This window comes from Oreochromis niloticus, linkage group LG16, assembly GCF_001858045.2.
Source record: "Oreochromis niloticus isolate F11D_XX linkage group LG16, O_niloticus_UMD_NMBU, whole genome shotgun sequence".
Classification (NCBI taxonomy): Eukaryota; Metazoa; Chordata; class Actinopteri; order Cichliformes; family Cichlidae; genus Oreochromis; species Oreochromis niloticus.
Genome location: NC_031987.2, coordinates 22,755,316 through 22,770,176, shown reverse-complemented (window position 1 = coordinate 22,770,176; position 14,861 = coordinate 22,755,316). Strand labels below are relative to the sequence as shown.

At 41.7% G+C, this 14,861-nt stretch overlaps 1 protein-coding gene across 15 annotated transcripts in view; it reads left to right on the top strand.

Moving 5' to 3' along the window:
- lmo7a (LIM domain 7a) overlaps positions 1-14,861 on the top strand; it is a 49,148-nt gene that overhangs the window by 13,070 nt on the left and 21,217 nt on the right. For 14 of the 15 annotated variants that reach the window (XM_019352555.2, XM_019352549.2, XM_019352550.2 and 11 more), the window contains 5 exons: positions 3,683-3,789; positions 11,398-11,428; positions 12,369-12,482; positions 13,362-13,581; positions 14,155-14,404. In XM_019352555.2, the coding sequence (XP_019208100.1) occupies positions 3,683-3,789; positions 11,398-11,428; positions 12,369-12,482; positions 13,362-13,581; positions 14,155-14,404 (722 nt within the window). Of the gene's footprint in view, positions 1-3,568; positions 3,592-3,682; positions 3,790-11,397; positions 11,429-12,368; positions 12,483-13,361; positions 13,582-14,154; positions 14,405-14,861 lie in introns of those variants that run through there. The other variant, XM_025903658.1, reaches the window with a different exon arrangement.

The following is a 14,861-nucleotide window of genomic DNA, read 5'->3' as shown; positions in this document are numbered from 1 at the left end:
TGTTGGTGGTGGGGGCGTAGGGGGTGTTTGTTTGTTTTTTTTATTGGAAGTTTGCTATTTTCTGAACATTTCTATGTTTGCCCATTCGTCTTCTCTTACACAGATTATTACGTAGGGTTTGCCTTAATATCACATGCTGGTTTTCTGTCTCAACTTAGAAATATAGATGCGGAAGAAAAGCCAGAAGCAGTGGATAAAGAGCAAGAGTAACACTGTTTTTCCTTTTTTTTTCATTTTGCAGAGTAGATACGGTATGATTTGAATCATTGGGTGCCTTGCAAACATGCCTCATTACCACTTAAATATGAGTATTTTCAACTTTTAGACTTATAAGTGGGGTTTGAGATTTGTGAGATCTGTGAGATTGTCAGTACTCTAAATCAATACCAGCCTCAAGTCTGGGCAGAGCAAAAAAGACCAAAGAAGGAACGAAGGAGAGAAAAAAAAACAGTAAATCTCCGGTTTTGCAGAATATTTAGCAACATTGGCTCCAGTCTCTGGCCTATTCTTTGCTTTTACTTGTGTCCAGGGGAATGTTTCTCATGTCAGCAAACTTCTCTGACTGTTGCTGAGTGAGATGTGGGTTTGGGCCATGGAAGCCCGGTTCAGGCCTGGTTCTGCTTTTACCAGTGCTTAGCAGGAAGGCGGCAGTTGTGTGGTTGGGCAGCGAACTCCACGAATGTGGGCCTGGATCTGAGGCCTACTGGGGCAAAGCCAGAGGGAGGGAGTTAAGGATGACTCCATCTGCCCACTAAAGTGCAGACCATAAATACACCGTAATTGGCATGTCAGTGGCTGCTCCAGCACACACCAACTCCTTGGTGAGTTGAGGTAGTTGGGGGGGATGGAGAGGATAAACGGTTTCAGTGGCCTTTAGGGTGTCTTTACTCATCTAAATGTGTAATTGTCTGTGCAATGAAAGGTATTTGACCATGTTTTGTTAGTGTGTTTGCATTGTATGGGTGCATGTTATGACTGGATCCGACTTTTGAGACGTGTGGGCCCTTTATTGAACCCGTTTGAGGAGAGGCGGTATTTCAAGTATTCAATCTCCTCTTGGTTTATTGTCACAGGTTTTGAAACTGTGTAGCCTGATATTTTAATCATAACTTTCCCTGTTCTTTAAAGCACTGGAAGGGGTCAGTTGAGGGGAATTATTGTAGACAAAGAGAGCAGTGAAAGAAATGGCGTGGCCATAATGTGACCAGAAGGGATGAAGAATCCTTTTATACCATATCAGACACCCAGGGAGTCAAAGCTTTCCGTTTCTCAGAGCGAAGTGCTTAAATCAGGATCCTCGAGTTTGCATGAGAGGATTAGAGGCTGCTGGATGGGTACAGCATATTTAGCAGGATTATATGCAGGCACAAGTCAGCATAAAATTCCTTCAACATCATTATCTCTGCATGTTCTGGGACTGATCTATTGGGGGGGCAGGGGCTTTTAGTTTGTTCATAATGCTCTTTGTAGTTGATTAACATACCAAAAGATAAAGAACTAGAATTTTATTTGCCTTAATTCCATTTCCTGGGATTGGGTGGGATATATGTTATGAGACTTATATCTGCACGTTAACAGTTTAGCATATAAAGTACTGAATAACATTACCAGTTAACTTATTATAACATATATAGTCGCTGTTTAGATAATGCACACAGATTACAAACTCAGTTCCTTCTCTGGTTAGTTTTGGATGCCACTTTAGGTAAGGTTAAGTAAAGGGATCATGCTAACAGACTCAGTTACATGCTGATTAATTTCTCTAAAGAGATTTTACATATGAATATGTTCATATATGCAACAAAATTGTTGTTTGCACAAACATTCTGGTTTCCGTCTGTAGTCTGTTCGTAGGCTTAGTTTTATTGTCCAGTCACTTTTTAGGAGGCTTTGGATGGGCTGATGGGTTACCAGGTTGTATGATGAATGAAGTTGTGTTTCATAATTCATGCCAGTGCAGATATTTGCTGCATTTGAAAAACACTATGATACTTCTCAAACTTTAACCAAATCAGACATTTTCCAGGGAAACAAATAAAATATTAACAATTCCTCACTTCACTGTTGAAAACATGATCTGGGCTGTGTTACACTTCCTTTAAACCATATTTATTGTCTTGTCTTTAAACATAATTTGTAATGCAAGTCTAAAATTCCAATCTAACATTCAGAGTGCCTGTACTTGAAAGCTGTCTTGTTGTTGTTGTTTGCCTCACCCTAGTGAGGCAAATTAAAGAAGCTAAAAAGTATGCTTTGTTTTTTCTGACAGGTACATGTTGTACCAATCAGTAACACAAAATGACATGACATTCAACAAGGCCTGTGCATTTATTTTTCTGAAAAGAGACATTGCTGTAGAGTTTTCAAAAGATAGTTTTTGGCCCTATGAGTGGTCCAAGGCAAGCGCCATCTGATTGCATTATATTCAACAGAAAGAAGACATCACAATAGCTTAAATCTCAAGGAGTGAGCTGCTCGCACTAAATCAATGTAGATGGAAGATAAAAAGCACCACAGGCCCTATCTGTCCCTTTAAGCAGCCAGAATCAGTGTTATCACCTGAGTTACTCAGTCGTATTCGTCACGATATCTCAGTCTGGGAGATTGTGCTATTCTGTACCACTTGCATACAGTGGGTGAAGTGCTGATGTATGACTTGTAATGATTGTAGCCTATAAAGCCCATCAAAGTACTGCGGAGGGACAGGCAAAACTGTTAGCTCACATCCACTGGGAGGCAAACTTTCTTCCTCCATTTGCTAATAAGCATGTTTGCCATTTAAATATAGAACTAGCTACCCCTTAATTATTTCAGCCCATGTTGAAACCATGTATGATTACATGAAAGCCCTCATAAGCAGTGCTGTCCCAATGGGAAGTGCAGCCTTACAAACAAGACAGTTGGGATTACAACTGGAAAAGTCACGAGACCGGAAAAGAATGGTGCTTTTGTGGTTGATTTGCTTGAAATATCTGAGTTGTTTGTATGTGTTTGGAGCAAAATGTATTTTTGGTTTCTTGCATCATGCTCACACACCTGTCCAAATCGTGTACGTACACGCAAACTGTAAAGTGATTGACACAATGTATGGGGGAAAACAAAAAAACAGTCCTTCCACTCCCATGTCCTCTGAAGAATCGCTTCAGGGAAATATTTATCAGTTTCTGTCACCCGACTTAACGTTTCATAGCAACCTAATGTCTCCAAAATACACCACCACCCCACAGATTCCACAGGTATTCTCGAATAAAGGGCTTGGCACAGAGGGGAGGGGACAGTTTCAGGGTGTGAGAAAAAAGAGAGTGCAACAGGCAGCGTGCTGCCGCGTGCGTCACTTTTGCTCTCCAGCTCCTGGCTGGGTGGGACTTGTGCAAACCTCTGATGTCATTCTTCCTGGTTTGGCTGTTTTCCTACCCTAACGCAACCCACAGGTGGCTCTGCTGCTGTCACTCAGCTCTTGTCAGACAGCCTCCTCCCCCCACCCACTGCATGTGTGTTTGTGTTCTGCCATGGGTCACTTCTTATTTGCTACGCACATGCTCCTCCCAATCCACTTCTGCTCTGTGATACGAACTTTGGAAGCAATCACTTGTAGGTTGTGTCCCTGCCACTGAATTCCTGAGTGATTATCCTCTGCATCTAAAGGTGGACAGACCTCATCCCTGCTTTGTTCTTTACCCAGGACAACCTTAACGTCTTCCTCAAGGCCTGCGGGAAGCTTGGACTAAAGGAAGCGCAGCTCTTTCACCCCGGAGATCTTCAAGACTTGTCCTCAAGAGTCACAGTCAAGTAAGTTTTAAGCTTTCAGAGCATTGGCACAAACACTTTGATGCCTGTACTCATCATTCACAGACCTGTGATGCAATCATGCAAGAGACAAAAGCTGAGACCCACTCGTGTTTTTGCTTCTTCCTTGATTGAATCAACTTAATCTCCCACAGAGAGGCTGAATGATTAATTGTAGCTTTCACAGATACTGTAGGGGACATGGGTTCTCATGTGAGCCACGATTCAAGCTGCTGTTAAAAAAAGGTCAAGTCTATTTTCAGTACATATTTTCTCCTGCTTATATACACCTGCCGAGGTACATGAGTTTCTTTAAAGAGTGGGAGATCCAACTGTTGATAAAAAAGAAAAGCACAGTAGTAAGAATGTGTAAAATGTGTAATCTGATTGTAAAGTATCAGATCAAATTAATTTCCATTCAATACAAATGTCATGATTCCGGTTGCAAAATCCTAGTCGTGACAGTAACTGAGCACTTACTGGTGCAGGGTATAGATTTTAAAGACTCATCGTTGCGATTGTTAATTAGAGACAAGCCTCGCGCATTATCAGTACCCCGCTGCTGTGTTTATTAGTTTTTTCGGTTTCACACAGTTGCTTTTGTGTCAGTTGAATGCCCCGCCAGAGAAGCGTGCGGTATGTTGAACAACCTGTTCATCTTTCGCACAGGTGTGCCTTCAGGGGGAAGCGAGGCAGGGCTCGGCGTACTGTCCATCCTCTGTGGCTGCACAGCACTGTGCTGCGCAAGCATTTAAAAAAGTGCTTTAACAGCAATACCTGCAGGTCGTTAAGCTTGAAGCAGATAAGCCCTTATTAGCAAATACATCACTTTAGGTGACAAAATAATCCAGGGTGAAAGTATAAAAATGCAGCGTGTATATTCAGGGGCTTCACTTCTTTGTGTTTCACTTAATGTTGTCACAAAGTAGCCCTTAACTTGGAGTATTCTTTTGAGATGTTGCCACCACCTCTAAGAGCATTTTTCCCATAATTCACCTAAGCAGTTCAGCTATTGTCGAAACCACGTAAATCACAAAGGCATACACGCAGACAGGTGTACTGTAAAGTGGTATATGGGCTCTAAACAAACAAATCTGCCTGCCTTTTATGAAGACACACCCTCACCTCTACACCAGAGAATAAGCTGCCTTAAGATATCTTTGCCTGTCACTCTCATAAAGATAATTCTGTGATACGTCTTATGCCATGCTCTCAGTCACTTCCTTCATTACATAACTTTTTCCCATGATGCTGGTGGTAAATTCTGTGCGACAGTAACAAGGTGGAGAAACGATACTCATGCAGTGATAGCTGACTAAAAGTCACTCTAGCAATATTAGCAGCTGACTCTGTCACGCAGACATATTAAAAAAAGTATACTTCTTGGAGTGTATTTTAGGTCAGCTCTTTGCCGCCTTGTCCATCTGCGTGCTGGGGTTTTATAAGACCGTTCTCGCTATCCTATTTTTAGCATCTGGGGTCACTTTGAGAAGCAGGACTGATTGGAATGGTATCAGGACACCAGTAAAGGAGCTTTTTATAGTTTGCAGCCTCCCCCTGCTTGTGGTCTTCAGAGTACACCTGTGTGTGTTTGGGTTTGTATATATTCAGTTACACATTCTTGAGTGCACGAGTCATTCCTGTTCTTAAATTCAGCAGGTTTTAATTATGCCCAGAATTCTTTTTATGCGAGAAGGAATCAAATTTGGCCTGCTGGGTAAAAATGTGTATTTCACTTGCAGCATTTCTGACTTACAAGAGAGAGACCGTGCACCAGGAGTAACATGAGGATATCTTCCCAAACAAGGCTGCATACAAGCAGCCAATGGCTTTATGGTGCTGGTGCTTATCGGAGGCTAGGCAAATGAGGCGCTGAGAGCTCACACACACACACAGAGAGAGGGAGAGAAAGTTGTCTCTATCAGCTGTCTTTACCCCTGGTGTTTGTCCAACCTCCACTCCCTTAAACCCAGTCTGACAGGTGCTTCGCTCAGCTTCACTGTTTTTTGTTGTTCAGCAGCAGTTAGGTTGTTATTCTGTCTCTTGGTTGCTCTATGTTGCTTTCACTTGCCGATAAACCGGACATCTTTATTTTATTTTTTTGCCATTTAGATTTAAACTTTCACATTTTGCATTTTAGTTACCTGAAATGTTTTGCAGCAGAAAGATGAAGCAGAATGAACTGACTCATATTTAAAACGAAACTGAAATGACAAATCAAGTTTTCCATTTGTTAGCAGACAAAGAAATTCTCTGCAACGTCTTTTGCTGATTAGTCGTCTAGGCTGAAATGTTCTCTGCATCCAGTTTGACAAATTGATGTAAGGTGCTTAAAATACAGTTATTAGCAAGGCGCAGTGACAGTTTGCATGACGCCGCACACAAGGAAGGCTTTATTTAATTCGTGCCCGCCCGCATTACGATCACCATAAAAGCGTATTGGATGTTTGGCCTGACCTTTGAGCTTTGCAATTGTAGTATGGGCTCTAGCACATTCGGTGCTGTATAGCATTATGTTATGAAACCTTTTCTATGATAATGACCTTTATCAGTCACAAACACAATGTCGAAAAATTTTAATAGGCATCACAAACTGTTGTGATACAGATACCGAAAGATAAGAGGGGACAGTGTCCTGCCTCGTATCATCCACGTGTTAAACCGAAGCCAAGTTACTGTTTCTTAAGCACGTAGTACCAGACTGAATCTGAGTCATGATCAGAAACTGTGATTCACATCTATTTATGACCAGCTATCAACTGTCCACAGGATGAGGCTGAGGATTAATCATTCCCTCCAAAAGCGCACTATTCAAAATTAGCTACATCCTGTGGACTCTTGGCTACCATATAGAAATTCAGCAGCATGGCTACGACACGGATGTGTACATGTCCGAAACATAACCACCAGAAAATAACTTGCTTCAAATATATAAGCTTGGCTTAGAGTTTGTTTTTTCACTCAAAAATGTTAGTTAAAACAAGAAAAAAAGTTGTTTGTTGATTTTCGTTTAAATTGAACTTAAAATGAAAATTTCTTGTAAATCCGTTTTATAAGGCCCTAAGGATTTAAAGATTATTCAACGAGTTTCAGCCCATCCATAAACCATAATTTTATGATGATCCCTTTGCTAGCCTACATGTATTTAAGTACTTTCTGAATGCACAACGTTTATAGTGGAATTTGCAAATTGCTCCAAACTTTGCTCTGACTTCCAGTAACTGACAGAACAAGTCCCCCACAGAGAGGGGTCCAAAGTCTCATTTGTTTTCCACTGTTTGATTAAGCAAATTATTGACAAGTTGCGACTGCTCTGCAACCCAAGAAAAAGAGAGAAAAAAACAACTGCACAAGATTGACAGGTGCATTGTCCTCTGAGGAATGTTAATAGCTTCTTCTAAATAATCGATAAGCATTGTGACCTCTGTGTGTATTTTCTTATGCAATGGCATAAGAAACCACATATTTGAAGTGCCTTAAGGAAAGTGTTGTTTCCCAGAGAAATGTGTAAAGATTACATAGCTTGTTATCAGAATTTCTTCACCACCAGTGTGTATTGTACCCCGTTCTGTGTGTACTGTGGTAGTACTTTGAGGCTAACTGTGAAAATCTGAATGTTTTGAACTCGGGGCAAAGGAGTCAGACGCAGTGCCCTGTGTGTTATTGTTTCGGGTGTGGTTCAGCGAGCTGGAACTGCACCTTCTGGTTCCATAGTATAATATATGGCAATGCCATCACCGTTTGTCACAGCGTTGCGTGAATCGTGGGCAGATTGGGAAACCAAACGAGCGATGATGCTGAGAGGCCAACAAAGTTTCTACACCACTGACACAGCCCTGGCTGTAAAAGGGCAACACAAGGGTTATATTTGTGCCCTGTAGTTAACTTGGAGAGAGAAATACCAGCCTCACCCTGTTTCCTCGCTCACAAAGGCTGCAGTGTGCCTGATAAGTACGACACAATGATGTCTGACACTGTTTCACCCACAGCTGATTCCTCTATTTTAACTCTCCTTGTGTCTGTCTTTTTCTTTTCTTTTTTGGGGGGGTACTGCTGGGGATTGTCTGGGTCTGTATTTAAATCTCAAAGAACATAGATGAATGCTGTTACATGTGGATTTATGGATTGCGGCTGAGCAAGTAATCTTCATTGCAGAGGTATGCTCTCTGATTGCACTTTCACACCCACTAATTTAGCATTGGTGTTTGGTTTGAGAGAGAGGTTGAGCTGGTTTGATGTCGTTATTGGCTGTACACAGACTGATACTAGAGCCAGATACAGGTTGGAATACATTTATCTGTAGATTTTATTATTATCTAGTTAGTCTATCTTTCTGCCTCTGTTACAACACAGGGAAGTGATTGAATTAGATAGATAATTTCCTTTGCTCTCTCTTAGGAAGTTATTTGTGTAACATTTGAATATTCGTTTGTGTTTCTTCAGTTTATCTGACTTCTTTCTGCCCTTTTGTCTCCTTTTTCTTGCTGTTTTTTCAATTTTGGCAGCACTTACTATTCCACTCATTTAGGTCAAATTAAAGTAGCTGATAGTAATAGCTGAAACTGTGCCATGCTAATAAAAACATGTCTTGTTGGGGAAAAACTAGTTTTGATTTGGTTGTAGTGCTTCGAGAGGCTTGTGCTTATCTTTCCCATGGCTGTGCAGTAGAAGTTGCTGACTTGCCTACGTCTTGTCTTGGGTACTTGTGTGCAGCATAAGTTTAAAGAACGCTGTCTGAAGTGATGAGGGATTGGTCTTTACGTGTTCTTTGCCTTGGCCGAACGTGTGGTGGTGCGAAAGTCTGTGTAAACATGTAGCAAATAACACTTGTGAATGATAAGACTGCCCTATAATTTTGTCAAGCTTGATGGTTTCCTGTCAGAGCTTTGTTTGCTCACTGTATAACATGTGTAGTTTTTCATAGGACCATGAACCAATCCCATATGACTTCCTGAATAGCCTCTTTTTACCTCTTTTGACACACAAGAAGACACATGCATATATTTTAGCAGACACGATACACATAAAAAAAGAAGCATAAAACACAAATGTTTGTTTTTCCCCCCCTTGAAACCTAATAAATCACAATAAACTGATTATACTACTTTAGAGTAGTAGCTTGTTCTTTCTGTGTAGAACTGGTGTGCATCAGACTCCAGCAGTGTCCGTGCTCAATCATATGAGCACTCAGCTGATTCTAACAAGCTACAGCAAAATCCCGAGGCTCCACAGACCTAGAAATAGCCCCATTTTATCTTCTCTGCTCATGTATAAATGGGCATTACGAGAAGTGCTGGTAGTTTTTGTATACAACGCCCACTTTTTTGGACCTGGCTGCCGCTGCTATAATCTTAGACTTTGTGCCCATGTTCCAAGCCACACAAGGGCATTTTTTTATCCATCTCTTTTACTGGGGCCATAAATATTTCTCAGTGTTCCTAACTGGTAAATGTCCATTTCAGTTTGCAGTGTTGGCAAATCAGCATTTTGGAAACCCCTGGTGTGAGATGACGCATGCTAGTGGGAAAGTTGATCAGCTTCCCATCCAGCTGTTTGTGGTGAAAGAAGTGTTAGAACCTTTAGATAGGTAAAAGTTCCGGCGCAGCAGTGGAAAAATACTCATACAGACAATGCTTCTGCACAGAAGTCAGCAACATACTGTTTATCATAATAAATACAGAGTTTTACACCATATGCCGCTCCTGACATAAACTAGCGAGTGTGAGGAGTATACCAGCTTGTGACCTCAGGAGGTTTTCTCCTCCCAGTCTTGAAACTCATGCCTTACATGCTCATATGCATGTAAGGCAAGTGGGTTAACAAATGCACTAGCCACAAGCTACAGCTCAAGAAGGTAAAGCACGTCATCTACTAATCAGAAGATCAGTGGTTTAATTGCTGACATGTGTGCATGTTGAAGGTGGGAACATTGAACTGATCCCTATCCATAAACTGGAGTGTGAGTGGGTGCATGAATGTTAGACAAAGTGCATAAAGGGGATTTTTTTCCCTTCCACTGTTGCCAAGTGCTTGCTCATAGGCATCGTGTGATTGTCAGAGTTTCTTTCTAATATTATAGAGTCTAATATTATAGTCTTTACCCTACAATACAAAGGGCTTTGAGGCAACCATTGATGTGAATTGGTGCTACATAAGTAAAACTGAATTGAATAGAATTAAATAGCTGGTAGACACTGTTAAATAAAAAGGTGTTTGTAGAGCAGAAGCAGAGCTACTTCTACCACATGCAGTTGGATACTATACTGCAGTTCATGGGTCTCTTTCAGAGAAAGAAATTGAAAGTTTATGTTGATGAAATTGACAGAAAGTGGGTTTTTTTTTTAGTAATTTCATAAGTTACTAGGGATTTACTCTTGAACAGTTCATTCAATATATCTGATTCCATGAAAAGGGGGAGGTCATTCGGATAAATATGCAATATCTGACAATGGCTTGTTTGGAAACTACCTGTTTAAGTCCTACACAGTGCTTTTGTTGTAAAAATGTTTTCAGTGTAAAACCTTAAGAATAACCAAATATATTAAATAAATTCAGAGCACAATAATGAAAAAGTACAGTATTTTCTCTCAGTATCTCTGTACTCTGCAGTGTACTTCAGAACCACAGCATTTACATGTTTATTTTTAGCTCTTATTCCTCTGCTGAGCAATTCAGTTGTTCCTTTCTGTCCTTTAGCCCGAAAAATATGGATTCAAATATCCGTCCTTGCTTTGTTTCCTTTATCTGAACCCCGCCAACCTATAGAAACCTAAACATTTATGATTTTAACCGCTGATCTACAGCATCATGATTGTCTTGGCAGGTTTATTGGGTACATTGCATGCATGAAAAAAATCTCGCTGTAATCCAATGTCTCATTGTTAGACAGAGGTGTGTTTGCCTGTGGTATTACAAAGATGCAGAAATGTGCAACGTGAACAGGAGATATAAAGCAGACTGTAAATCTTCTCATGGCATCATTATGGCTACTGTTTATGATGCATTACTGTTTGCCAACATCTCAAGACATACATTAAGGTCATGATAGGTGACAAGTACACAGACTACCAAGGGTAATAGGCTGCAGCTTGAGACTGTGAGTTTTGTTTGGTTTCACAGGAGCTTCCAGTTTCCTGGGAAAGTTGGCTTACTGACACAGTTTGACTCTGAAACCCCAGAAATATGAGTGAAATATTAAACAGAGCCTTGTTTGGTGATAAATTAGCAGCTGCTGGGCTTATCTTTATTCCACATCATGACTAAGAACCCATTTGTGTCCCTAAAGTTTAACTAAATGATAGTGTAATTGCTCAGATGTTGCGATTAGCTTGAAATTAGGTGCTCAGATGTGACACGGATTGTTAAGCCTCAACATTTTCTTCATGGCTTTTCCCCCCACAAATATGTGTTTGTTTTTCTCACCGCCTTTTGTGTGAGAGCGAGGCTGGCAGTAGTCTGGATTGTGCTCTCAGTTTCCAGCTCTTTCACTACCCAACACATAGACTCAACAACGATGCTCTGTGCTTTTTTCTTTCTTTCTTTTTTTTTTTTTAACTTTCATCTTCTCTCAGACACATGAACCTCTCTGTTCTGCTTCTGTTTTTCTCCCAGGGATCAAGAGACCAGCAGGAGGCTGAAAAATGTGAGTGTTTTTTTTAATTATTTTATATATTTTATTTTTTTCATATATTTTACAACTGGCATATAGAATCCCATAATAGTTTGTCTTGATAGATATTTATTCCAATGCAAGGATAATGCCATATAGAGCTTTATTGCTTATATTTTTGGTAGGTTAGACAAAGGAGGAAGAAACTGAGAGACACGCGTGATAATGCTTCACAGATTCACAATTTGAATGTATTGATTAGACATTTAAAGTCTTAACTCCACAGATCACAAGAATGCCATAACCTCCTACACTTAACCTCCTTTAATGAGGGTCATGTGAGGAGGTATACCTCTCCTGCACCTTATTTTATTTAGATGCAATGCCAAAAAACCAGCTGCTGCAATGCATTTGCATCTACAGAATAAGTTGAGGAAAAAAAATGACAAATGATCACCTCATAACTTTTACATTTTAAATTCATTACGAATGTATACATGTTGACAGTTGTCGGTCTTTCACTAGAGGATGTTTGCCCCTTTTTATGTCAAAAAATTGCATATTGTACGCTGTACAAACCAACACCAACAATGATAACTTTCTGACTTGCCTGACATAAAAAACCAAAGCGCTGACATGCCACTTTAAACGGTATCATGTGTAATGGGGTATAGCTTTGTTGGTTTAGCGTTTGCCTTAGTGCACCAGCCTATAAATGCACAGACAAACAACAACAGAGTATTCTGGATGAGCCTGGAAATTAGAGCATGGCTCTAGGTGATGTGACCCTCATCAAAGCAGGGCTGCAACTATCATAACAATCACCTGCTTTAGCACTGCACAGCACATTCATCTCTGACATTTGTACAGGTAAAGCTGTAGTGATAACCTGATGTATAGATATAGGTTTCTTATAAAAATAATGAAATGCTTATTATAGGCAGGTATAATCTCCTTTGTTTTCTCTTTCCAGGTATTGATCACCATTTACTGGTTAGGTAGAAGAGCTCAGTGTGACCGCTTCTATGATGGACCTTACTTGAACTTCAAGGCATTTGAGGGTTTATTGGGCACAGCACTATACAAGGTAAATTCCCAGAAGTGTGCTCTCTCTATCTCATTCATGAAACACGAGCTGAATTTCCTTGTCGATGGCAGAAATTTCTAACAGGACTAGAAATCCTCTTCTACAGCCGCTGTGTTGTTACTGTATCCTCCCTGGTATGAAGACTATGAGGCAGAAGAATGACAGCAATAGGCCGAGGGGGACGCAGTGTGCTAGCCACGAAAACCAAAGCTACGTAGAGTCATAAAAGACCCGATCCCTTGGCTCAGCTATTTTAATCTTGTTTACAACATGCTGTTCGCATAGTTTTGCAAGTGAAAATAGCCACGTCTTTTCTTGAAGAAGCCTCGTTTCCGCCCCGTGCCTGTGCCAGTGTTGAATTTGGCGCTTTGCTTTCACATAGATTTATAGGTTGGTGTGCAAGACGTCTGTAATTCAACCAACTCCACCGATTTTCAGTAATAGCAGTGGGACGCAGCGTATTTTGTATGTTTAGCCACGATAATCCAAGTTCAGTGGCGCAGGGTTAGGCTGAGTTTGCTTTGCGGACTCGTATTGTCTGGTAGGATTTGGCAGATTACAGATGTGAAAATCATTTTCTCTTTAAAGTGGTTGACAAGTTTTTGCTCGTCCGGGGCTTGCTTATGCGTTTATGTGCGATGACATTCTTTTCACGCAGTAAACACAGCCGTCGAGGGCGTGCGAATCGTCCCTTTTAAATGGCACTCCTTTATATATGGTATGGAAGCGTATGCTTACAGTAACTTTGTCTGCAAGAATGAGAGGCCAGACAAAACAGACTTCACTCTCTACCTGGGAGATCTCACCACACACACAGTGGAGATAAATATTGTAATTGGCACCCTATTATCTGAATGTGTTTGTGTGTGTGTGTGAAAGGCTCTGCAGGAATCTTCCAGTCAGAAAAGCAGCAACGTCCGAGACAGCGGTTTTGGAGACAGTTGGTACTCTGAGCGAGAGGAGCTCTCCCATCTGAGAGGAGGAGGAGGTGGAGGTGGTGGTAGACACAGGAGGGACGACTCCCTGGACAGCTTGGATTCGTTGGGTTCCCGACCCCACAGCATCGCATCTGACACCACTCTTAAAGGCAGCAGCGAGGGTAGGAGACACCGTTTCATTTCCATCCACATCTTGGTGACAAATTTCTTCTTTCTTTTTATCTTCCTAAAGCTGATTATTTGTCAGGACACAGCATGACATTTCAAGAATGGTTCTCACGCTTTTCGCTTGTTTGTTCTCAAATTGTCTCTCTGCTTGAATATTTATAATCCAGCTCATCTGTGTAGAAACTCAAATATTTGTGAACAGGGAAGACACACTGCCTCAGAACCACATAGTTGACACCCATTTGTGAAAACAAATGCCTATTGCCACCTAGTGGTATGCTTTTGAAAGTGAATACCAACATGTGATGGTATTGACTTAAAGAAGGGGAAACTGCTGGCCGATGATCTCAGAGCAGTTCCTCCATGCACACTGGAGGTCAGTGAGACATTCCACAGCCGTCCACACCGGCCTGTAAATGAGGAGGCCTCTGTCCCCACACCCTGCACCCCTCTGTTACTCATCCAAAGTCACGCCAAAACACACAACATACTCCTCTCGCTCTTTTCTCTGTTCTCCCACTTTCTTCCCCAGTCCTTACACCTGTTTTTCCTCTTTCATGGTCCAGGTTGTTTTAGCGATACCGAGGCAGACTCTGTCTTCAAGATGACCGAGAACAAGGACAATCTCAGCTACCGCCGGTCGGCAGTGGTCGCGCCGAAAACCACCACGCAGTTTAACCAGTTCCTGCCCACTAAAGACAAAGCTTCTGGCTACGTGCCTGCTCCACTAAGGAAGAAACGGGCCGAACGTAATGAGGACAACCGGCGCAGCTGGGCCAGCATCAGTTTCGCAGAGGATGAAAGCTCTCTCACCAGGTAGCACAACAATCCATGCACATTGTTCTGTTTGAAGGTGCTCTTTCTCATCTGAGCTGTTTTTTATTCCTCTTACTTTTTGGTTATTATAACAAAAGATACCTTGACTCCATGTTCGTGCTTCAAAGGCTTGAAGTTTACTCGGTAGCTCTTTGTTTCTCCTTTCTCACCGCTGTGTTGTCTGTGAATGGTCGACGGTGTTGTCTCTCATTTTTGTTGTGGAATGACTGCCTGGGTGAAATAAGGGTGTCCCCTGGCTGCTACGGAGACAGTCAAGTATCCCAGAGTGCCTTCTCTGACGCGCATCTCCAGCGGGCCCGCGAGTATGAAAGTGGCAGTGACTCGGACACAGACCGACCGGACCCCGATCTCGTTCTGGATGACCTGGCCGGCAGGCGCTTCCACAGCCCCTCCCCTGCTCCTCCCACCAACTTCGCCGTACCCATCAGTCCCCAGG